This window comes from Camelina sativa, chromosome 20 (genome assembly GCF_000633955.1).
Source record: "Camelina sativa cultivar DH55 chromosome 20, Cs, whole genome shotgun sequence".
NCBI classification, from domain to species: Eukaryota; Viridiplantae; Streptophyta; class Magnoliopsida; order Brassicales; family Brassicaceae; genus Camelina; species Camelina sativa.
Genome location: NC_025704.1, coordinates 11,258,271 through 11,283,520, shown reverse-complemented (window position 1 = coordinate 11,283,520; position 25,250 = coordinate 11,258,271). Strand labels below are relative to the sequence as shown.

The 25,250-nt window shown below is 33.0% G+C and overlaps 5 protein-coding genes, 1 long non-coding RNA gene and 2 pseudogenes across 7 annotated transcripts; 1 reads left to right on the top strand and 7 right to left on the bottom strand.

Annotated features, from left to right (window-relative positions):
• LOC104772416 lies at positions 320-1,255 on the bottom strand. Its single transcript, XM_010497036.1, has one exon. The coding sequence runs from the start codon at positions 1,253-1,255 to the stop codon at positions 320-322; it is 936 nt and encodes a 311-aa protein (XP_010495338.1).
• On the bottom strand, positions 1,330-2,265 carry LOC104772415. Its single transcript, XM_010497035.1, has one exon. The coding sequence runs from the start codon at positions 2,263-2,265 to the stop codon at positions 1,330-1,332; it is 936 nt and encodes a 311-aa protein (XP_010495337.1).
• On the top strand, positions 4,361-7,302 carry LOC104770479 (annotated as a pseudogene).
• LOC104770478 lies at positions 5,132-6,125 on the bottom strand. 2 transcript variants are annotated; one of them, XR_764557.2, is made up of 3 exons: positions 5,655-6,125; positions 5,522-5,572; positions 5,132-5,390 (listed from the first exon to the last, which is right to left on the bottom strand). It is a non-coding gene; the product is annotated as an uncharacterized LOC104770478 (long non-coding RNA). The 2 variants fall into 2 exon arrangements; XR_002036926.1 differs by having other exon boundaries at positions 5,298-5,387.
• Positions 9,430-10,134, bottom strand: LOC104770477. The gene is made up of 2 exons (XM_010494908.2): positions 9,837-10,134; positions 9,430-9,720 (listed from the first exon to the last, which is right to left on the bottom strand). Exons 1-2 carry the CDS (start codon positions 10,085-10,087, stop codon positions 9,606-9,608), a joined length of 366 nt encoding a protein of 121 aa, XP_010493210.1. The 5' UTR covers positions 10,088-10,134; the 3' UTR covers positions 9,430-9,605.
• On the bottom strand, positions 10,302-15,612 carry LOC109124515 (serine/threonine-protein kinase TOUSLED-like). The gene is made up of 16 exons (XM_010494907.2): positions 15,115-15,612; positions 14,755-14,844; positions 14,373-14,576; positions 14,045-14,095; positions 13,770-13,877; positions 13,620-13,664; positions 12,795-12,907; positions 12,417-12,483; positions 12,259-12,328; positions 12,038-12,132; positions 11,762-11,941; positions 11,471-11,681; positions 11,125-11,389; positions 10,990-11,044; positions 10,747-10,911; positions 10,302-10,641 (listed from the first exon to the last, which is right to left on the bottom strand). Exons 1-16 carry the CDS (start codon positions 15,355-15,357, stop codon positions 10,546-10,548), a joined length of 2,058 nt encoding a protein of 685 aa, XP_010493209.1. The 5' UTR covers positions 15,358-15,612; the 3' UTR covers positions 10,302-10,545.
• On the bottom strand, positions 19,136-20,597 carry LOC109131172 (annotated as a pseudogene).
• On the bottom strand, positions 20,946-22,273 carry LOC104772414 (UPF0725 protein At3g25080-like). The gene is made up of 5 exons (XM_019241848.1): positions 22,155-22,273; positions 21,874-22,060; positions 21,732-21,779; positions 21,535-21,632; positions 20,946-21,423 (listed from the first exon to the last, which is right to left on the bottom strand). Exons 1-5 carry the CDS (start codon positions 22,242-22,244, stop codon positions 20,962-20,964), a joined length of 885 nt encoding a protein of 294 aa, XP_019097393.1. The 5' UTR covers positions 22,245-22,273; the 3' UTR covers positions 20,946-20,961.

Sequence of the window (25,250 nt, the reverse complement as noted above, 5' to 3'; positions counted from 1 at the left end):
AACTTTACTATCGTATGCATGGATCCTCTCCAATGCCTCTTCATAGTCTTTACTATTGTAGCACCAAGCTAGATCCCAAAGGAGTTTCTTCAGCCGCTTCTTATCCGGATGCCTCTTCTTTAGATTACCATAAATGTGCCTAACACATTTTCGATGCTCAATCTTTGGTAACTCTAACTCAACAGCTTTAATCAAACTCTGAAACAAAGAAAACATGATCAGACACCATAATGTAACCTTTGGTCAAAAATATAAAACATATCAAATCACATTCTAACCTTTTGTCGATCAGACACCATAATGTAACCATCCCCATCACCTAACTCCAAGTCGCCATTGGGTAGATAGCATTGTCAGCATCCTTTCCTAAAGCAACCAGCAACTGCCCCTTGATCTTTTCTTTCAAGAAACAACCATCAACTCCTATTAGTGGTCTACAAGATTGTTTCCATGTTCTCCTAAGAGCATCAAAGCATACATAGAACCGCTTAAACACATCCTGTCCAGCCTCGTTCTTCACCGTCTCTACCTCTACAACATAACCTTTATTTGCTTCCAATATCTCCGCTCCATAGTCTCTGAGTCGCTCAAATTGAGTGTCATATTCAAGCTCTATCAATGCCAATGCCTTTCTCCTAGCAGCTTGACATTGACCTCTAGTAACTGATATCTTCCACTTTTCCATTATAGTTTGCTCCATCTTCAAAGGCATGTAATATTCCGGTTCTTCTCTTATCTTATCTAGAAACAACCTAGCTATCACTGGCACCTTAAACATTTCACACTCTCCATTAGGTACACAAATATGCTTGTTCGTGTACAATGTAATCCTCCACATCGACTCATTGTGCAAACATGCCGCATAAACTTTCCACATACATTTCCCCTTAGCACCAACACACTTAAAACCGATTCTATCTCTATCGTACCTGTATTGCTTCAAGTTACAACCGGATACAAGTGCGTAGTCAAGAACACACTCCTTAAAAGCGATTCCATTGTAGAAGCTTTGCCCTTTGTACATTGAACCATCACCACGAACTATGGGAGTCCCCCTACTCGCACCACCACTACGAACACGTTCCTCATCCTCATCGTCGCTTTCTGGGTACACGTTATGACGAATCGATTCCTCGGCTTCCGTAAAATCTGTCGCCAACTTGTTGATATGAAACTCATCGCGATCCTCAGCTTCTGCGTCGAAATCTACTCCAGGAGGCGGATTAGGAACGGGATTTACCGGGACCATCGCCATCGCAACCACCGAGAGAAAGGGGCAAAATCGATTTCGCANTCGATCAGACACCATAATGTAACCATCCCCATCACCTAACTCCAAGTCGCCATTGGGTAGATAGCATTGTCAGCATCCTTTCCTAAAGCAACCAGCAACTGCCCCTTGATCTTTTCTTTCAAGAAACAACCATCAACTCCTATTAGTGGTCTACAAGATTGTTTCCATGTTCTCCTAAGAGCATCAAAGCATACATAGAACCGCTTAAACACATCCTGTCCAGCCTCGTTCTTCACCGTCTCTACCTCTACAACATAACCTTTATTTGCTTCCAATATCTCCGCTCCATAGTCTCTGAGTCGCTCAAATTGAGTGTCATATTCAAGCTCTATCAATGCCAATGCCTTTCTCCTAGCAGCTTGACATTGACCTCTAGTAACTGATATCTTCCACTTTTCCATTATAGTTTGCTCCATCTTCAAAGGCATGTAATATTCCGGTTCTTCTCTTATCTTATCTAGAAACAACCTAGCTATCACTGGCACCTTAAACATTTCACACTCTCCATTAGGTACACAAATATGCTTGTTCGTGTACAATGTAATCCTCCACATCGACTCATTGTGCAAACATGCCGCATAAACTTTCCACATACATTTCCCCTTAGCACCAACACACTTAAAACCGATTCTATCTCTATCGTACCTGTATTGCTTCAAGTTACAACCGGATACAAGTGCGTAGTCAAGAACACACTCCTTAAAAGCGATTCCATTGTAGAAGCTTTGCCCTTTGTACATTGAACCATCACCACGAACTATGGGAGTCCCCCTACTCGCACCACCACTACGAACACGTTCCTCATCCTCATCGTCGCTTTCTGGGTACACGTTATGACGAATCGATTCCTCGGCTTCCGTAAAATCTGTCGCCAACTTGTTGATATGAAACTCATCGCGATCCTCAGCTTCTGCGTCGAAATCTACTCCAGGAGGCGGATTAGGAACGGGATTTACCGGGACCATCGCCATCGCAACCGCCGAGAGAAAGGGGCAAAATCGATTTCGCAATTTCGCGAATTTAGGGTTCGTCGAGAGAAAGGGGCAAAATCGATTTGGGGATTTTGTGTTTTTTAGGTTTTTTTAGGTTTAGATAGTTTAATCGGGTTGTAAATGGGTTGTAAACCGGTTTAATATGGTTTAATTTGATTTAATTTGGTTTTTACGGTTCAGCAGTTGGTTAAACAAAACAGTAAACCATTAGAACCAACACGATGGGGAAATTATGCGAGGTTTCATAGTTCGGTGGGGAAATAGGCGTAGAAGTATGAATTCGGGGGGAAATAAACGGAGATTATAAGTTCGAAGGGAAACTGGAACGAGATCAAAGATCGATGGGGATCTGGCAAGATACGATAGTTCCAAGGGAGAAATAGTACGTCGGTCCGAATTTAAATGTCTTGTTAACTACGTAAACTATTATCATCACATAAGGACATCCATAAACAAACATAGGTTATGTGTGCAACACCATAAACATTCGAGGTCTGCTGGAATTCGGCGTTGACCAGAGTTGACCGACGTAGACCAGTATTGACCAGAAAAAAATATTCAAATTTTGTTTTTTTTTTCTAAAAATAATAATGCTTTTGTTTTTATGTATTTTTGATCAATAAATAAAAAGATAAATGATTTGTATAATTTACAAAAACAACATATAACAACAAAAATATACAAGAAAATTATTTACCAAAATAAAAATAAAAATAAAAATAATATAAAAAAACAAAATTTGTGTTATATAAAGTAATTAATTTTGTTAAGCCTAGGGGTGAACAACTCTCATTCATCCCTCTTAATTAACAAATCAGAATACAATAATATGGCATGTCATATCATATTTTTAAAAAGAGTTCTTTTATTAATAAAATTATGTCAGTTTGGGTTTATAAAAGAATGGTTAGGGTATACATTTTATAGTTAAACAAAATTATATGTCGGTTTGGGTTTACAAAAGAGTGGTTAGGGTTTAGATTTTATTATTAAATAAAATTATATGCCTGTTTGGATTTATAAAAAAGTGTTTAGGGTTTAGATTTTACAATTAAACAAAATTATATGTCGGTTTGGGTTTACAAAAGAGTGGTTAGGGTTTAGATTTTATTATTAAATAAAATTATATGCCTGTTTGGATTTATAAAAAAGTGTTTAGGGTTTAGATTTTACAATTAAACAAAATTATATGTCGGTTAGAGTTTATAATAAATGGTTAGGGTTTTAGATGTAATAATTAGAAACTGTAATATAATATTAAAATTAACAATTTTAAAATTGATTGATCAACATATTTTGTTTCTTTAGTTAAGATTTGTTTCCTTAATTTAAAGGAGATGAATAAGAGATGTTCACCCGTAAGGGTGAACCCACGAATTGTCTGTTTCTTAATACAGAAAATATACCAAAAATAATATAATAAAACTATACCACCAAAATTTGATGTGTAGTAGATTTTTTTATAAACAATAACAAATTTATACTCTTTCTATTTAAATATCATTTTTAATTTTGTATTTTCAAAAATACATAAAAACAAAAATTATTATTATTAGGAAAGAAAAATATTTTTTTTTGAATATTTTTTTCTGGTCAACAGCGGTCAACGTCGGTCAACACCGGTCAACGCCGGTAAATATTGGTCAATGTCGGTCAATATCGGTCAACGCCGGATTCCGGCTAACTTCGAATGTTTATGGTGTTGTAGACATAACATATGTTTGTTTATGGATGTCCTTATGTGATGACAATAATTCAAGTAGTTAACAAGACATTTATATTGTTTGTATGTGTGGCTATGTGTTGGTGTATATTTCAAGTAACTGGCAATCATTTTTCCAAAAATATTCATCTAAAAGAGATGAAACTTTTGAAGTGTAAGTAAGTCCAACTTATTTTAAAATCAACATACTTCAACGAAAAAAACTCAACAAGTAAATAAGAAAAAATGTTAATCGCACTAAGAAAAGAAACAAATAACCTGCAATTATATGTATATGGAAAATATATAAAAAAAAGTTTGTTACTTGCTTTAGCTATTTGAATGAAATTAGTCACAAGATTTTATTTTATGATATTTCTTTGAAAAGGGAGAGAATCTGATTTGCTTTTTTGATGTTTCTAGTCACGGAATGGTATCACACGTCTCTACGTAAACTCACAAGCATAACAAGTTAACAACCCAAGTACAAGGCATATAGACAAAACCTCAACCTCAGAACGTTCCTGTCTCAGTCGAAACAACAACAAAAGATCTCAACCTCTTAATGTTGCTTGTCTCACTCGAAATATTGTAAATATTCATCGTTGTTGTCGTCATTATATCGCTTGATCGTCTTCTCCTTCTCAACCGGTTATTGTTAGCCATCTGCAGGTGTCGAGAGTGTAACAAAGGGCTAAGATGGGGAGTTTGAGTTACTTGCTACAGACGTTAGGACTTCTGCTACTCTGTTGTGCCGTGGCAGCTAATAAAGTACCACTCACGAACGCCAAGTATAAGAACCCAAAAGAGCCATTGGGAGTCAGGATCAAGAACCTAATGAGCCGCATGACACTTGAAGAGAAAATCGGGCAGATGATTCAGGTGGAACGAGCCAATGCCACAGCCGAAGTCATTGAAAAGTACTTCATCGGTATGACTCTGGACCGTCACAGCGTTGTTAAAAACTTGTACGAATACTCAACTGTTTCAGAATCATGTTTGTAGGAAGTGTGTTTAGTGGGGGAGGGAGTGTGCCGAAGCCAAATGCCAGTCCTGAAGCTTGGGTGGACATGGTGAATGAGATCCAAAAGAAAGCGCTTTCGACTCGCTTAGGGATTCCCATAATTTACGGGATCGATGCTGTTCATGGTCACAACAACGTGTACAACGCCACCATTTTCCCGCATAACATAGGCCTCGGAGTCACCAGGTAAGTTCTTATAGAGAATCCCATTCCAAATGAATAGATAGACCCAAAACGTTGTTTCTTTACTGTTGCATTCATCTGTTAGGGACCCTGGCCTTGTGAAGAGAATTGGTGAAGCAACTGCGCTTGAAGTTAGAGCAACAGGAATCCAATATGTCTTTGCTCCATGTATTGCAGTAAGTAAAGTCTGATCTACTACAACAGCAGAAACATAGTTGTTGTAATTAATCACTTTGAGCAGGTGTGTAGGGACCCTAGATGGGGAAGATGCTATGAGAGCTATAGTGAGGATCACAGAATAGTTCAACAGATGACTGAGATCATACCCGGTTTGCAAGGTGACCTTCCTACCAATCAAAAGGGTGTTCCTTTCGTCGCTGGAAAGTAAGTATACTTTAATAATGGATATCTAGAGAAGCAAAGATTGATGGAGTTAAACAGATAACTGGGTAAACTTACAGGACCAAAGTCGCAGCCTGTGCTAAACACTTTGTCGGAGATGGAGGTACATTAAGAGGGATGAACGCAAACGACACAGTTATTAATGCAAATGGATTGCTCGGCATTCACATGCCGGCTTATTATGATGGTAAACAAGGGAGTTGCAACAGTTATGGTGTCTTACTCGTCCTTGAACGGGTTGAAAATGCATACCAATAAGAAACTTATCACGGGTTTCCTCAAGAACAAGCTCAAGTTCAGGGTAACTTAGTTTCATCATAAAAAAATCTATCTAAAGCAAAGCAGAAAAAATGAGAAAGATTTTAAATTCTCTTTGCAGGGCATTGTCATCTCGGATTATCTAGGTGTTGATCAGATCACCACACCTCTTGGTGCTAACTATTCACACTCGATTAATGCTGCTATCACTGCTGGACTCGATATGGTCAGTCTCGAAAGTTTTTCTTTAACTTTCAAAGATATTAAAACACTTGATGTGACTAAAACCATCCAATGCAGATCATGGGTTCATCAAACTTGACCGAGTTAATCGACGAACTAACAAGTCAGGTGAAGAGAAAACTCATCCCGATGAGCAGAATCAACGATGCAGTGAAGAGAATCTTGAGAGTCAAATTCACAATGGGGCTCTTTGAAGATCCTATGACTGATCATAGCTTGGCCAACCAGCTTGGTAGCAAGGTATGTAATGTAAGATAATAAAACGCCAATTTTTGAAGCTAGAGAACCCAAACTTAACATTGAACAAACTAACAGAAACACAGAGAACTGGCAAGGGAAGCAGTAAGGAAATCTCTAGTGCTGTTGAAGAATGGTGAAAATGCAGATAAGCCATTGCTTCCTCTGCCAAAGAAGACCAAAAAGATCCTTGTTGCAGGAACACACGCTGATAACTTGGGATACCAATGTGGAGGCTGGACAATCTCATGGCAAGGCCTCAATGGCAACAACCTCACCATTGGTACACATACATACTTGTCCTCACTCCATATTAGGGTTTCTCAAATTCACCAATAGTGACATTACTTCAAGATTCATTTTACCAATTAGAAACTGAATTTTGCAGGAACAACGATCCTCGCGGCGGTGAAGAACACGGTGGATCCGAAGACTACCGTCGTCTACGATCAAAACCCCGACACGAATTTCGTCAAATCCGGCGAATTCGATTACGGAATCGTGGTCGTCGGAGAGAAACCGTACGCGGAAGGATTCGGAGATAGCACGAACTTAACAATATCTGAACCGGGTCCGAGCACAATCGAAAACGTGTGCGCATCGGTGAAATGTGTGGTGGTGGTTGTATCGGGGCGTCCGGTGGTGATGCAGCCTTACATCTCGAACATGGACGCGCTAGTGGCGGCGTGGCTGCCGGGAACGGAAGGTCAAGGAGTGGCTGATGTATTGTTCGGAGATTATGGATTCACCGGGAAATTGGCTCGGACGTGGTTTAAGACAGTTGATCAGTTGCCGATGAACGTTGGTGACCCGCATTACGACCCGTTGTACCCGTTTGGATTCGGGTTAATCACTAACCCAGTATAATAACGCCTTTGGTTCGTAGATCGTTGCGCCAAACACACAAAATATTTAAAATATATATAAGTAAGGTTTTGGTCTCTCCTTGGTTTTCATTTAATATTTTCTAATTTTTTTTATTTTTTTTATTTGCTTTCTAATTGTTTAATTGCTTTAAATAATATTTAAGACCCAATTAACACAATATATTTAATTCATACATTAAAATAAAATTATAACTGAAAATTAAATAAATTATGCATTAATCATATTCCACCACTCAATTTTATTCAAGCACAATAAATAATATTTGTAACTCCAATAATTCTAAATGTAACCTCCATCAATTCTTATCATATAAATAAGCATTGCCTCATTCTCTCATATTGGTATTTTTATTTTCTCATTTTCACATTCTTTCATTCTCTTCCACTTCTCCTATTCTCTTCCATAATATCTCAAATCATTTTTTTTTATGTTTTCAATTTCTTATTTTAGTTGTATGGGTTACAAAAAACAAAATGAAATATCATTGTAAAATTTTAATGCTAAATTTTAATTTTAGAGACTAAATGATATATACATTTTACATTGTTTTATATTTAAAGATTCATCCATTATCTAATTTGGATTATCATCTTATAAGTAATCATTCTTTCCTTCTCTCTCACCAATATCAAATGTTGTTATATCTAATATGTGTTGTAAGAGTTTGATTCTATATTTTAATTTAGAAAGTATTATATATAATTAACATTTTTCAATTTTTATTTTAATTATATAAAAATAAAATATTTCTTTTATATTTCTTGCCTTTCTAATCTATTCATATTTATTTTTAAAATTTTCATAGCTAAATTTAAATTCACATATGTTGGTTTTAACCAAAATCAAGTTTATTTGAGAATCTGTTTTAAAAGGTTTATCTTCATTATCTATTTTAGATTAGCATCTTATAAGTCATTATTTTTCCTACTCTTACAATATTCACTACATAATAAGGTCATGAAGTTGAAAAGATCCATCTCTAATTCTTTATTATGTATTCTGGTTATCTCATATATTCATGTATCATTTTTAATAATTTAGAATGATCAATATAATTATCCATTTATAAAGTCTATTTTATTTTGTAAAGTCTATTTTGTTTTGTGATCCAATAGATAAATATGTAAAGATCAATATAATATTTATATTATTTAAGATTTGAGGTTTTTGAAAACAAAAAGAAATTAATTATAAAAAAAAATTAAATTTCTTCATTTAAGCAAAATGAAAAAATGATTCCAAAAAGAAATCATGTTTAACTGGAAGTGAAATATAAAAAATAATATAATTATTAAAATACCATTTAAGTAAATCCTCTAAAGATGAAACCATTAGTATGAATTCTAGCACTATAAATTAAATTGATGAGTGAAAAAAAAAACAAACAAAAAGATTTAAGTTATTGTTGGGGTTTTAAAAAATCTTTAGATTGAAGTTAATATAATTTTTTTTTTTTAAACTAATTTAGTTTGTCACTTCAAAGGTAGTAATTTCAATTTGGAATATTATGTGTGAGTGTTGAGTTTATATCAACAAAACAATTAAAAAGTATAAGTTTAAATTTTGATTGAGCCACTTGATATTCCTTTTCTTTTAAGTCAAAAATAAATTAAAATATTTATTTATAATTAACCCACTTTTAAAGGCATTTCACTCCATTTAACACTACATTAACTCAAATGTAACTCCTACCCAATAATTTTACATTCATTCCTACAACTAATATATTTATCTTTCAAGAAAAAATGTTTTTAGTAAAATTTTAATATTTTTAATTATTTTAATTGCTCTAAACTTTGAAATGAAGAATATTCTATATACAATAATTTTATACGTAGTTACTAAATTTTTTGATAATTTTATTTGATTCAACTTTACTATACTACGGTCTTATGTTTACAATGTCATTAAGAAAAATCTTTAAATCAATGTTTAACCTCTACAAAACGTGATCATAAACATAGATCTCTCATATTAGGAAAATGTTTAAATTTCTATATTATTATTTATATTAATATAGCTACTAAATTTGTAATAATTTTTTGTAGTATTGGTTAATTTTTTTTTTATAGAAAAGTTTATATATTTTAAATTTTGTATTATAAATAACCATACCAAAAAAATGTTGATAGGAGTGTTATTTTGAAAAATTGCTATAATTTTTTTTGAGATTCATACATTAGAATAATTTTTTTGAGATTATACATTAGTAAAATAATATTTTAGTTTACGAAAATTTAAGAAATATATTCAAAACTATATGCATACAACCACGCATTGTGTGGACTAATTACCTAGTGATTATTAAAAATTAAACTTTTCCTTACACAATATTATTAGCAATATTTGAAAGATTTTAGATATATATATATATATATGATCTCAATCAGAAGCTTCTTCGTCAAGCTCCAAAGCTTTGAAATATTTACCATCTAAAAGATACGTTCCAATGGAGAGTCGAACTGCCCACAAGTCCTTTGGTTTTCTTGACACGATTCTGCAAAAAAAACCATATCAAAAAAAGTTACATGATGCGTTCAGAGTCTGAGTGTTGTCATAAAATTAACTAGGTTGTAAAAACAAATAAGGAATTTGGATGAAGAAGAAGAAGACCTTCCAACATCGCCAGGCTTGACCAAGCCAGAGTTAGCTCTAAGACAAGGCATTGAAGCGGCTGTTTTTATAACTTTGGGGGCTTCAACGATGATGATTGGTGATCCCACTTGGAGCTTTGATTTTGGTCGCGGAGACTCGTTTGCGGTTTCACAGCATCTCACTGTGACTCTTGGAGTGAAAGATCCACTGTACCATACCCCGGATTGCATCTTGGGAAATCTAGTTGAAGAAGCAACGGAGCAAGCCATGGAAGAAGCTCTAAGTGTTAGTTTTTTGGTGGTATGGTATGAGTGGATAAGTAGACTTCTTTTGTCTTGTAGTAATTGCTTGCAAGCCAGTGGTCACCAATCTTCGGTTTTGTCTTGGTTTAATCTTCGGTTTATTTTAATTCCATCGATTGATCACATTACTATCTGGTTTTAAATTAAACCTGAGGAACAGACGCTATAATGAACAAAAACCTGTTTCCAACTTTTTCAGGTCATGTTCTTCTATTCAAAAACATGAAGAATATACATAATATGTTACATAATAAAAGGAAGCCAGACGAATTATATTCACCCGAAATTAATATTGTTCAAGGGGCCGGGAGATTAATTATCTAGACAAACAAAACAAAAAAAAACTTTATAATCTATACCAAAAAATATTTCTACGATCTGGTCCTTTGGTATCTCTGGCTTGTTTGTGAAGACTACACACTCTCTCATTTCTTAGAGTAGGAGAGATATGGATCCTGCGCCATTGTTAGAACATCAGGCCTATCTGCTTGGTTATATGTTAGACACCGTCGGATCAAATCCTGCAATAAATGCAACAGTGAGAACATGGAGATGGAGATACAGTTTCATGACCATTTGGTACCACTTTACTTAAACCAGGTTTGAGACCGGCATGTCTAGTTTACCTTTGCTTCATTTGATATGGCAGGTCTTGTTACTGGGAACTCAACCTTTTTGGCTTTAATGATTGTGTCTTCTCGTAGTATTCGTTCTTGGCTTTGGTCATGTCCAAAGGGTCGCTTCCCAAATAGCATTTGGTAAAACAGAACACCAACCGACCATACATCAACCTGAATGTCAAGACAGTTTAATACCACAAAACTTCTATAACATAATCTGATAAGAACATCATTGACCAAATCACTGACCTTTGATGAGATCATAGGAGTTTGGCTAAGCTCAAAACATTCTGGGGGGAGGTACCTGAATTACATAACCTTGTTAAAAGAGACTTAAAAAAAAAAAAGAGACCATATCAAGGAGACGAAAACTAGATTGCTCACCAGTATGTTCCAGCTCCCTGTGATGTAAGCTCCATACCTTGAGAACCAACATTGTCCTCAACTATCTTGCTTAAACCAAAATCAGTCACTTTTGCTACTCCAAACTCATCAAAAAGAACATTCCCGGGCTTCAGATCATAGTGGATTATCTTCTGTGACTTTTTGTTCAGATATACAAGGCCATGAACTATTTGCACAATGATAATCCTCGCCTCTTTCTCAGGAAGATTAGGTGTTGCCTTTAAAACAGCATCAAGGTCTTTCCCTGCAAGAAATTCAAAACATAAGAGTGGGAACTACACTCCAGGATAAGATTCTACGAAGATATCAGAGAATTCTGATTTACCACTACAATATTCCAGAACGGTGCAGAATGTATGCATGTCAATATGAAATTTATCCCACAGACGAACAATGTGGTGATGCACAAGACTTTTATGGATTTCACATTCCCTGTTGGCATGGCGGATGTAACTTTGCTTCTTTTCCTCACTCCACTGGGCGTTTAAACCATGAAGCTTGCATGCAACATATCTATGATCCACCAAATCATATGCCTGCTTAAAATCCAAATATCAAATTTTTTGCAAAATATTTCTCACATGTAAGAAAATATAGTATATATCAATGTTCTGACCTTATAGACTTCACTAAATCCGCCTTTACCAAGAAGATTTAGAAGAGCATATCGGCTATTCAAAACTGGGAAATTGTTGAAACGAGAATTATCTTCATCTCGTATGCGCTTCATCTCCCTCATAAGCACCCCCTTCTCCAATGTGTACCTTTCTCTCTCACGCAAAACAACTTCCTCTTCCTGAAAAGGTAAAATCAATAGATATATGATACATAACCAGAACCCAATCAACATAGAGGAAACAAGAAGCAGAGGTATACATAAGGAGAAACATACCCGCTTAATACTAGCAAGACGAGACTTGTAAACCTCGTCAGGGATGACATCTTCCTCCTGGGCTCCTGATTCTGTGTCAATTCCGTCACTCTTATCTACAACCAAATAGAAAAACCAAGGGTGCTAAACATCATAACAATTTGCAGAAGGAAAATATCACAACATACATTACATGAGACTGCGACTTCACTGACAAACTAAGAAGGGTTGAGGTAACATACCACCATTTTGTCGTTTCTTAAGGAGCTTTCTTTGTCTCTCAATAGCCTCCTTAGTTTCCAACAATTGTTTCTTCTCGTTGCAAATTTATAGAAAAATCAAAACAGTTACTTATTGATATTAGTTGAATGAATATCCGTTGGTACACAGCTTAACTTACAAGTTGAGCATTCAGATCTTTCAACATTTGGCCGTCCTCCCATGTCTCAGCTATGATCGTTCCAGTCCTGAAAACACCAGAATAGCCACACAGCTAATGGATTGAATTTTGATCACAAATCAAGAAACTAACTTTGTAACCTAACAGATGAGAGAGCTGCGGGTTGAAGAGAAACATCAAAAATAATTTCTTTCTAAAACTCTATTCGAGTTGGTTTAATGATTTTACTAGAAAGCAAATCTATTTTTGCTATACATGTTTTATTATATCTCCCCGTAAAGTATATTCTCAATACTTGTGATAGATGAGCACATAGATGAAGGATATATTGGATAGATACTAAGACCAAAAGAACATATATGGAATAATATGGCAGACCTGAGAACACCAACACTGCCCAATCGCAAAGAATCATGTCTGACTTTCGATCTTGCTTCTTGTCGCTCAGTTTTGGAAACAGATATGAGAAGGTCAGAGATTACTTTCGTTGTCTACATCACGAAAAATAAAGGTTCAAAGCTTGCAGTTAGCAAGTGCACTGTTAGCTTACACCTGATAATTCCGCATGATTTGCATAAGATTGTGAAAATTATTCGTATGCACAAGATATTACACCAAATAATAACAGAGAAAAGCAACCATAGAATATTGATAATTGCTTCACTACACTAATGAGAATATTGCTAGAGGGTGTGCAAAAGTTTCTGCCAATTTAAGTACCAAGTTAATATGAAGATACCGAGTTCGTATTCAAAAACTCGTTCACAATGAGTGATTAAAAGGCCAAAAAAATGTTGATCCTTATTCCTTACAATTAGGTTCCACATTCAATGCACATAGACCTTATCGGCAATAGATTGCATGTTATTTTTACCTAAATAAATGCTTTATGAAAAGAGCTCACTGGAAATAGAGTATATATGTGATAGACTATGCAAGATCCAAGCTTTCACACATATTTCAGTTTTCTAGCAACAGCAACATCATTAAATTTAGTGAGCATTCTAAGCAAATCAGGAGACTGTCAATGATTTACCTTTCTCAGGATAGAACTACCATGCTTCTAACGAGGAAACTGTATATTACTCTAAGATTCATTGATAACAATAAAAGTAACCATGCCATAGTGGTGGAAATTTTAACAAAAGATCATAAAAGTTCTCAATAATTTATATTAGGAAGAGGAAATGAAAGTTTGCCTACCTTTTGTTTCCCTTGTTGTTCCTGATCGTTTAGATCTTTTACCTCCTGCATAGATCATTATTAGGATTATTAGCAGGGGAATGTGAACAGGCAAAAATGGTAATAGCATAAGCAGGATTTGTCTAAATCTGAAAGGCATTCACACAATACATTTTCGAGCTTCCGGACAAGGTGCTGATACTCAGAAGAATCTTGTCGAGATTTACACAATTCCTCCTCCAGCACAGCGATTTTTGCACGCAAAGATGTCACGCCTTCCTATTTATAAACAAGCAACAAAGAGTGAATGAAGAAAGATATAACTATGCGGTTTCATTGTAGCAGAATAACAGTCCGTTCACTTATTATACCCAACTTATAAGATGCAGATAAGTCCCCCAACACGAGACGATTACGAAGTAAAGGACATTAGAGGAGAAACTTACATCTTGTGAAGAGCATTCACCATTCCTGTGCTGTCCATCAGGCCTAAAATCCTGAAGAATAAATATTCATCGATAAACTATGTCAGGTTGCCGATATCATTGCCAATCCAGATAAAGATTCTCTTTAATAAATAAGTGAGAAAAGTAATTCTTTCTTGTCCTGCTTAGTTTTTCACATAAGATAACTTGAAAGGTTTTACTTCAGTTAAGAACATCAAACTCATGCCAACATTTTGTCAACGAAATTAAGTCCAATATATGTAAATCCAAGATGAATGAACGCAAGACTGGTTGCATGTAAGATCAGATGAAGGAAATAGTATATAACCTTTTGATCAGAGAGATCCAGTTGATTTGCAGATGATACTGGTGCAACCAAAAACTGAGATTTTGTGACATCATTATTAGCTTTAGAACCACGCCCTCTGCCTGTTGATGTACCCCGACCTCGACCTTGTTTCTTCTTACTTACATCAAGGCCTGTCTTGGAGTCAGCATCGTTTTTCCTTCCATCATATGCTGCCTCTTGGAGCTTCAATTCGACAATAATAGTTCAAAAGAAAATACGAGGAAACAAAACTTAACAAGCTGTAACAACACCAGATAGAAACCTTATACAATTTCACACCAGAATTATACCAAGAATATCATCAACCAGGTAAAAAACCTTATACAAACAACTTCTTTACAAACAAAAGAAAAAGCACTACCTCAGTATGATCAACAGCAGCGAAGTTGTTAGATTCTTGAACTTTCTGTCGCTTTTTGGTATTAGCTCGGATTAAGAAATCTCCAGTATTCTGAGGCAGCAACAACGAGAATGAGATCTAGCTAAAAAGGAATTGTATCTCTTGTTCAAGAAAGAAATATAGATGCATCTGCAATGCCAAGATTTCTAGCCAACATTGCAATAACACTTTGATCAAAAGGCACAAACTAATCAATACACACAAGGGAGCTATCTATAGAGGATACGAACATCATCAACAACAACAAGCAAGTGGGATAAATAATTCAATTCAAGAACGATAAAAAAAAAAAGAAATCGAAATATTTGTTATTGAGGTTACCTCGTCGTCGTCTGAATCACTGATAGAGGTTTCGGACAATCCAGGCGGTGTGGAAGTCACGACTTTGACAGCGGCAGAAGCAGATGACCAGACAGAGACCTGCTGCTGCTGCTGTGGTTGCTTCGCCAAAGAAGGGGTCTTACCAGTCAAGCGAGCCTCAAGCTTGGCGATTTTGTCGGGTAAAGAGTGATCCGACTGATTAGAAGAATTCGAGGAGAAATGTATCACCATGTCATCCGACATTGCCAAACACTTGCGGACACTACTTCAACGCACAGCTCACTCGCCTAATCTACCCAGATCAGCCAGAGCTCGGGGAGGGGGAAATTAGGGTTTCTTTAATGGAGAATTAGGGAATTGAAAGCTAGAATCTGAGAAACCCATCAACAAATTTACATGCTTTTGTTCTGCAAAATCCACGTGGAGGAGAGGCTTGAGAATAGAGGTCTTGGAAAGTTTTTTTTTTTTGGGTGCATCAATTTGGTAAGTTTACATTTTTTTTTTTTTTACTTTCTTTCCATATGTCATGGATAATGGTTGACCTGACCAGCAGTGTTTTTGATTTCCGTATATGTATTCGGGATTATCCGATAAAATTGAACCGATACACAAAAGCAAAAGAGTTGGAAAAATAAAATATACCATTACTTTTAACCATTATGTTATTGTTTTGTATTTCATACCATTTACATGATGGAAATTATCTATTAAATGTATTTTTTTTTTCTTTAATTAGAAAAACATGTTCGTCACTTTAAACAATACCAATATACTAGATATTACACGCATAAATTTAGATTTAAAATATAAACGAAAAAACTATAATATCTAATTTTGGTATAGTAAAATATTAAAGTTTATTGCATTAAATTTTCATTGAATATGTTTGTATTCTTAATAAACTAAATATTTCTCAAATTTTTTTTTGTAAATACACATCAATAATTTGTATTTAAATCTCTCTTTTTGGTCTCTTTCTTTAATATTTAGGTGATATTCAAACTAGCTGTGCATAACATAGATTAGCTTACTATATTAAATAATAAAATTCGGTAATTTATAATAAATAAGATATGTTAGAATCTAGATTATTATCTTTGACACTATATATATGTTGATTTCTTTCTTTGTTAGTTTCATATATATTCAACAACATATTTTTCTATATATGTTAGTTTCACGGTTTTAAGAAAAAATCTTAATCTTGTAAAATCTAAATTTTTTGATTATAATTAGACCATTTTAATAAAATTTTAAAGTAAATTTATATGCTACATGTAAATTAAAATTAAAATTTTATTATTTAATAAATTATAATCAATAATCTTTATCACCAACTCTATCACGACTCTATGGAATATTTACATGATCGATATTGGCGACCCTTGTAAGGGGTTGGTGTCACATATTAGATGTGCCAACTATTTCGAATGGGACTTGCAACAAACTTCAGTATTTCTCTGAATTTTTCCTCTATGGTAAATTCTACTTCTGGACCTTTTGTGAACCAGTATAGCTTTTTCATATGTGATAAGCAACATCAAATTCATTTTTAGAAGCCTACGAAATTTATGTGGAAGTGAACTAAGTGACTTAGACCTTCTGGAGTATATCATCATCACATGACACTCTCTTACTTCCACTTCTCTCTCATCAGAAACAAATTCATCTTCATATTCATTTTTTTCGTCGTAATCCTCACAAGACTTGCTCTTATAAAGCACATATCAACATATTTTCCAAAAAATTATAATATATAAAAAATATTGTTATATTTATTATAAAAAGTTATCTTATTTGTTGAAAAAAAGTTATTTTATTTGAGACAGTATTTACTTTTAACATTGCTATTGTTTGGTAAATTTGCATATATCTTTTTGTATAAGAATCATTTTAGAATATTATAGTATTTTAATAAGTTTGATGTATATTACAGTTTTATATTATTTATTTGTTGTATTTGCATCATTATTTTGTGAAATATTTTAAAGTAATAACTATAATATTGTAACTGTGGGAAAATAAAATTTATTAATTTATCAACCACATAAATTTAGTTTTACAAACCTGCCGATGTGGAACATTAAAACACACATTTGCTTCTTCGTAGATTAAATAATATATCTTTGTTTTTAAAAATTCAAATCACAACATATTCACCAAAAATTATTTTTCATATGTATTATATGATAATTCAAAACAATTTATAAATGAAATAAAAGAAAAATAGATATCTAATTATATAAATCTTAGTTTTCAAAATTAGTAATTAATATAATCGCGACACATGTCAAGTATATCAATAATATTTTAATATTTTAATATGTGTGAAAAGAAAATTTATTTAATAATTATAAGAAAATTAAAAATCCTAAAATAAAAGGATTACAATTAATATTTTTGAAAGTATATAAAACCAAAAGTAATATATTAAGTAAATAATTCTAATAGGAAAGTTATCTATTATATCACTAATTTCAATAGGAAAATATGTGTGATTAATAAGGAAAATATGTGCAATTAATAAGGAAAATATTTGAAATTTAATTACAATTATTATTTATTATAATCATATAGTAAAAAAAAATTTATACAGAAAAATGATTAAAGTATTAAAAGGTTTAATGTGTTAAAATTAGTGATTAACATAATATAAGAAAAATAAAAAATTAATGTAATTTTCTTGAGTTTTTCAATCGGTGAATGATTTGATAGCTTATTTAATATTATGTTGTTATATAAACTTTGGTTTTCAAAGTTACTAACTAATGTGATCGCGATACGTGTCAATTTTAACAATTAAAAATTTTGTCACGTGTTATTCAAAAGCTTTGTTTTAACTTATTTGTAAATTATAAGAAATTAAATATTTAAACAATTTAATAAATATAAAAGATAGTTCATATATGTATATAAAAATACTAATTCTAATTTAAAAGTACTAATTCTATAAGAAAAAGAATTAATAAAATTATACAATTAATTACTATAATACCATAATTAAATAAATTATACTGTCAATTATTAATCCTAAAAGAAAAAAGATTATAGATATTCACCTTTACATAAACAAATAATTTTCTCATGATAATGTCTATGAAATTTTTATTAATTTATGATTATGTTATTATAGATTTATTTAAAATTCCTTGGACAAGTAGTAAAATTATTACATATGAGATTACAAAATATGAGATAAATATATTTAAGATGTTGTTACTTCTTAAAATATGAGATAAAATTAGTTTTCAGCTTTTTTTTGAGAGTTATGTTTTATTAATTTTTAGTTTAAAAAAAATTAAGTAAGATATAATGCACATTTTTCTTTGATATGAAAATTATAAATGTTATTCATTGGGATTGAGTTCATAGAATTAAAATCTAATTTTATTATCATGTAAAATATAAAAAAATTGTATTGCAAGATGGAGTGTGTGAACTCTAAATCCGGTTGAAAAAAAAATCAAATGAAATAAAATTAATATCTTAAATACAACTTTAAATTTTAAATATTTTTTTTATATCAGGGTTAATACGCGGAACTAATCTAGTGAGAATCATAATTTAAAATCTTAACAAAATCTTTCAAATATAGTTATTAAAAATAATTATATTGTATACTTAGATATAAAATTTTACTTTTAAAAATTCTGGTTAGTTTACAATATTTTTAAAATTTTATTCGTCATTTTTGTCTATAATTAATTAGAGAGAGAAAGATTTTTTTTTTTAAATGAATAATTGTTTAAAATTTTTTATTAGTGTAATATTAAAATTATGTTTTTAGGCTTACTCAAAACTTAAACATTTACCGACCAATGGCATGACAATGTAATTTTTTTACAACTTATTAAGATTAATTTTATATTTGTATCCATTAATACAGTAGAATTACAAATTACAACATTGTTTTCTCTAAATACAACCTTCCCAGAAATATTTCCCTTTCTTTTTCCTCTTAATAGCCAAAGCAGCAACACTGTCAAATGCAATGCAACCGTGAGAACATGGAGATACGGTTTCATGACCATTTTTTGGCTTCAATGATCGTGTCTTCTCGTCGTATCCGTTCTTGGCTTTGGTCATGTCCAAAGGGTCTCTTTCCAAATAGCATATGGTAAAACAGAACACCAACCGACCATTCATCACCCTGAATGTCAAAACAGTTTAATACCACAAAACTTTTATAACATAATCTGATAAGGACATCATTGACCAAATCACTGACCTTTGATGAGATCAAGGAGTTTTGCAAAGCTCAAAACATTCTAGGGGGGAGGTACCTGAATTACCGAACCTTGTTAGAAGAGACTAAAAACATAAGAGATCATATCAAGGAGACGAAAAATAGATTGCTTACCAGTATGTTCCAGCTCCCCGTGATGTAAGCTTTATACCTTGAGAACCAACATTGTCCTCCACTATCTTGCTTAGACCAAAATCAGTCACTTTTGCTACTCCAAACTCATCAAAGAGAACATTCCCGGGCTTCAGATCATAGTGGATTATCTTCTGTGATTTTTTGTTCAATTATACAAGGCCATGAACTATTTGCACAATGATAATCCTTGCCTCTTTTCCTCACTCCACTGAGCATTTAAACCATGAAGCTTGCATGCAACATATCTATGATCCACCAAATCATATGCCTGCTTAAAATTTTTTGCAAAATATTTCTCACATGTAAGAGAATGTAGTATATATCAATGTTCTGACCTTATAGACTTCACTAAATCCGCCTTTACCAAGAAGATTTAGAAGAGCATATCGACTATTCAAAACTGGGAAATTGTTGAAACGAGAATTATCTTCATCTCGTATGCGCTTCATCTCCCTCATAAGCAGCCCCTTCTCCAATGTGTACCTTTCTCTCTCACGCAAAACAACTTCCCCTTCCTGAAAGGTAAAATCAATAGACATATGATACATAACCCAAACATAGAGGAAACAAGAAGCTGAGGTATACATAAGGAGAAACATACCCGCTTAATACTAGCAAGACGAGACTTGTAAACTTCGTCAGGGATGACTTCTTCCTCCTGTGCTGGCAGAAACTCTTTCTCATTAGGAAGTTTTGCCGTTGAAGTTTTCTCTTTAAATACAAGCTCTGTGAGCGGGGGGAGGGTTATGCTTATAGTTGAATGTTGAATCTTGTGTTTGAGTCTCGTATGTGAGATTGTGAGTGAAGAGCTAGTGATGTGCTAGTCTCTCTGTTCTTATCAGTTTGTAGTCGGTGAGTTGTGCAATTGGAGTTAGCGGTATCTCAAAACTTATCAACATCATAACAATTTGCAGAAGGGAAAATATAAGAACATACATTACATGAGACTGCGACTTCACTGACAAACTAAGAAGGGTTGGGGTAACATACCACCATTTTGTCGTTTCTTAAGGAGCTTTCTTTGTCTCTTTCCAGCAATTGTCTCTTCTCGTTGCAAATTTATAGGAAAATCAAAGTAAGCTGTGTAAGGAACATTCTCCATCACTAGTTTATCTATGTACCAAGGGTCAATTACCAAGAGAGAAATGAAAAAGAAAAATACTGAAAGGAAGAAGAAGAATGACTCTCTGATACTTGTAGAAATACATATAACCCGATTCTATAGATATAATATATAGATGTTACAAAGTAGACATTATATGTAAACATAAACCAAAGAGAAACTCTAAACAAACCATAACTGCTTCTATCAGACTCCCATTCTTCTCCTAATTAAGGAAACATATGATGTGATAAACTATTCAAGTGACCAATCTACTTAACAATCTAAATAACTTAGTTAATTATCTAGTGCAGACGGCGAGTCAAGCTCCATTGAGTCTCCTGCAGCTTCTTCATCTCTCAAGTTAATCATAGCCAGCTAGCTGATTAGCCGCTTCATGATCCTCAGAGGCACCTAGAGGTGAAGAGATTTGAGTTGGAAGTTCTGTGGACTGACCCTTGAAACTGGAGCATCCCGTATCCTCCTCGTTAGCAATCTTACGGTGATTTGGTATAACATCGGAACTCATAGCATGACCGACGAGACGGAAGCCTCCGGTAGGCTTATCAAAGCTTCTTCTAACAATAGCAATGCGATCAAGAGGCTCACCAAGGGTAGCCTTGTACAAGTCCCTGTACCTTATGTAGAAAAGAGCATTATTGGCATAGAGTCCTTCCTCATCATTGGCAGCATCAATGGCCACGTCTACAATCTCCAAGTCGGAGAGACCAGCACCCTTAGCTTTGCAATGCCTATCAGTTTTGGCAACAGCAAGTTCCAAATAGAGACGAATCCAGGAATTCTCTTGCAGCTCAGATTCCTTCACCTGAATGAGACCAAAAAAAAACATACTATATCACTATACTAGTACTACTAATACTACTTAATTTGTTGATCATACTCAAAATAGTATGTGTCTTAATCATCCTGATCTTACTAGGTAATATGTTTCAAAAGGATTCTCTGACGGGCACTTAGGTAAGCTCATATCTGGCCTCCTCAAAAACTCTTTGCCATCTCTTGGTCCCCCTAGACCTAGACAACAGATTAAGAAAAAAATCAGAAATTCTTATGATTTCATTGGATGATCAAGACAGTTAATAATAAATTAATAATGATGCAAAAAAAAAACACCTCGAATATCTGGCCTCCTCAAAAATCCTCTGCCATCTCTTGGTTCCCCTATATATATATATATATATATATTTTTTTTTTTAAATTAGAATTTGTATGATTTCATTGGATGAAGACAACGAATAGGCAAAGAGAAAACCACCTTTAATTCTTGCAATATTGCAAGACAGCATAAATCTGCCAAAACTGATTTCTGATACTATATTCTGGAAAGTTTGAAGGGAACCAGTGGCGGGATCAGTTGCATCCAAAGTAATGTAGTATGAAGCAGCAGCAGAACTAGAGGTCTTAACGTATTTCTGTACGCCAATCAGCTCAAACTGTGTACCCTGCGAAGAAGAAGAAACTAAGATATTGAATGTAGTAATAGGCATAGCTAGAGCTTTACAGTTAGAGATGCATATATGATTTTGTTAAACAAACCTTGACGAAATTGTAACGATGGAGGCTCATCTTCGCATAGAGGAAGACCACGGGAGGACAAGGAGACTGTTCATCACAGAATGTTAACATATATCCGTACCTATCACTCTTGAGATCGAAAATCTCCTAAGAAGAAGATGGAGATGAAGCAGAATCAGATGGATGATTTGATGATTCTCTGATATCTTTTAAGTACAGTAAAAAGGGAAGGAAAAAAATGAAAGAATTACTTACAGAGTTACTCAAACGATCCACTGATACGCATTGGCGCCGGGCCAGCACCAGTATCGTATCCTCCCCGGATTTAGGTTTCATGCAGTTTGTCGATTTCAGGCGACGATGACGATGCTTTTTATTAGATCCCGGACGTATAGAAATCGAAACCCTACTACGGTGAACCCCTAATCCAAAAAAGAATTTTTGTGTACTATAATAAAAGTATAATTAACAAAATAATGTAAGTTATTATTAGATTTTTATTTTATTTTACAAAATTAATGTTAGAAAAAATTATCCAACTACATGATGATATTAAAACAAATATTAAAATGTAAATATTAGATAAGATAGGCTGAAAAGTATTATTATTTTAATACTACATATACTATATAAATAATTCATTTCTTTATTAGACTATGTACAATGGGGGTGTTGAATTATAAATTCAACTGTTGAATTCATACAATGGGGGTGTTGAAAAATGAAAAAAATCTATGTGGATTTTACCATGTTGAATTCTTTCAACATGTTGAATAAACAAAAATAGGGACCACTAAGGACACATGATGCATTTTTATTGGTTATTAAAAAATTTTAATTTCATCCTAAATATTTGACATCATTTATTTTATAGTAATCAAATTTTTATTTTATTTTGCTTTACATCAAAATTTATTATTTTTCATACTCTATAAATAGAGATTGTTTCATTTTATTTGAACATATAAAAATAAAATAATAAAATAAATAAAGTAAGGTGTTAAACTTTATTAAACAAAACCATTGTAGATGATAAAAACTGAATGAATGTTGAATTATTAGGTGGAGGAAATAGATGATGATGTGGAGTGTTAAAAAGAAAAAAATAGAGTGTTGAAAAAAAAACCAATGTAATAGTCTTAGTTTTACTTATATCTTATTATATAAAGTAGAGTTTTGAAAGTTAGCCATTAACAAGATTTTGACATGTGTCCAGTTATCAATCTCTGATTTTAACATGTGTAACTTGATTACAACAAAAAACAAAAATTTTGTTTAAAAAAATATTAATAATATAAAAAGATAATTATTAAAAATTACAGAATATAAAAAAAAGTTTTTAAAAATAATTATAAGAAGATTATATATATATATATATATATATTTCATAAAATTCGAAATTATATATTATATAATTATTTTTAATTTTAAGTTATTTAAAAATACTGCTTTCAAGATTGTTTAATTGGGATTTTTTTTTAAATGGAAAGGTAATTTTTTCTTATTTTTTAAAACCAAAACTTTCTCCTACTTTCTCATTTTTCAGTTGGAAATAGGTAATATTAATATGTTAACCCAAAAAATAATATATGCGTCTACTTTTCTTAATATTGTATTTTTAATTTTTTTTAGTATTTTTAGATTATTTTATTTAATTTATATTTTCATCTTTGAATTATTTAGGATTCGTATATTACTGTGCTTATAATTTTCTATTGTTTATTTAATTATGTCAAATTAATTTTCTTCTAATTTCTCAACCTTGATTGGTTGGTCATAAACTCTTCGTTATTTTGCAAACATAATTGTACCATTATTCATTCAATCCTAAAGGGAGATAACGAGTAGAAGTTCATCAACCTAATAGATGGATAAAATAGGCTTAAACATAAGTTTACAACAAATATAGATAGATAAATTGGAAAATAAATCGTTGTTGATAGATCCATAGGAGCTCAAAGACTGTGACACCCTGGTTTGTGGAAATGTTTAAAAGAATTGATTTTGGCTATATATGTCACCAAAATGCATTTATTTATCGGTTAAGGATCCTGAGAGAATTTCATGATGGGTGACCTTCCTCGAAGTGATTGTCGGAATTGTGCGAGTGAGAACAAAACACAGGAAAATATCATTTGTTGATTTGTACGATCAGTAAACAAGTTTTTAAAGCATCTCAAACGTAACAAACAGACCATTGAATATGGGTGGATCCACAACGGGAATAGATGTAGGGCCCACTTAGGAAGGCGAGCCCATGGACTGAGAGTAGACATGGGCTCACTAAGTAAGGTGGCAGTTGAGGCGCTACAGAGACAGAGGCTACATCATGGTGTGTTAAACACACTTCCACAAATACATTGAGAAATTTAACATTAGTTACTATCACAAAAATTTGGTGACGTTAGAAAAAGTTTTTTATTTTATTGGTTGTCGGAGCAAGCCATTTTGAGATAGCAAAAAGACGATAACATGTTCTCTCCACTCAGGATGAGGGCAAAACTGAGGTTCTCTCTATGGTGTACGAGGTTGGACACAAGGTTATCTTCCAAAGGGAGGAAGGTGGAGGAGGTTTAACGCAAGGTTATCTCCCCAACTGAGGAAGGCATAGCCAAGGTTCTCTCTATGGTAGAGGAAGTTGGACACAAGATTCTCTCCATAAAAGATGAGGGCGGAATTGAGGTTTTCTCCATGGTGTTCATACACTATTGTGATTTTACATCATTGATTAGTATATTATGTAATATATTTGTAACGTAGGGTATATTTAGGTGTAAAAAAATTTACTTTTATTGGTAACATACATAAAAAGTTGTAAATAAATATAAATCAATATATTATAACAAAAGTAAAATTTATAAATAACGTACAACAAATTTGAATATAATTTTTAAAATTTTAAACCCGCACATCGGGCGGGTCTTCAACTAGTTTGATAATAATTTTCATATAATTTACTCTTCACCAGTTTTAACTTTTAAGAAAGAAATCTTAATTTCATAAAAGATTCTTTTAATTTAATCGTATAAAAACATTTTACAAAGTAATAATAAACTTTCTGATGCTAAAAAAATAATTTATAGAGTAAAAAATTAATCTTTCATTTTTCTGGCAAAA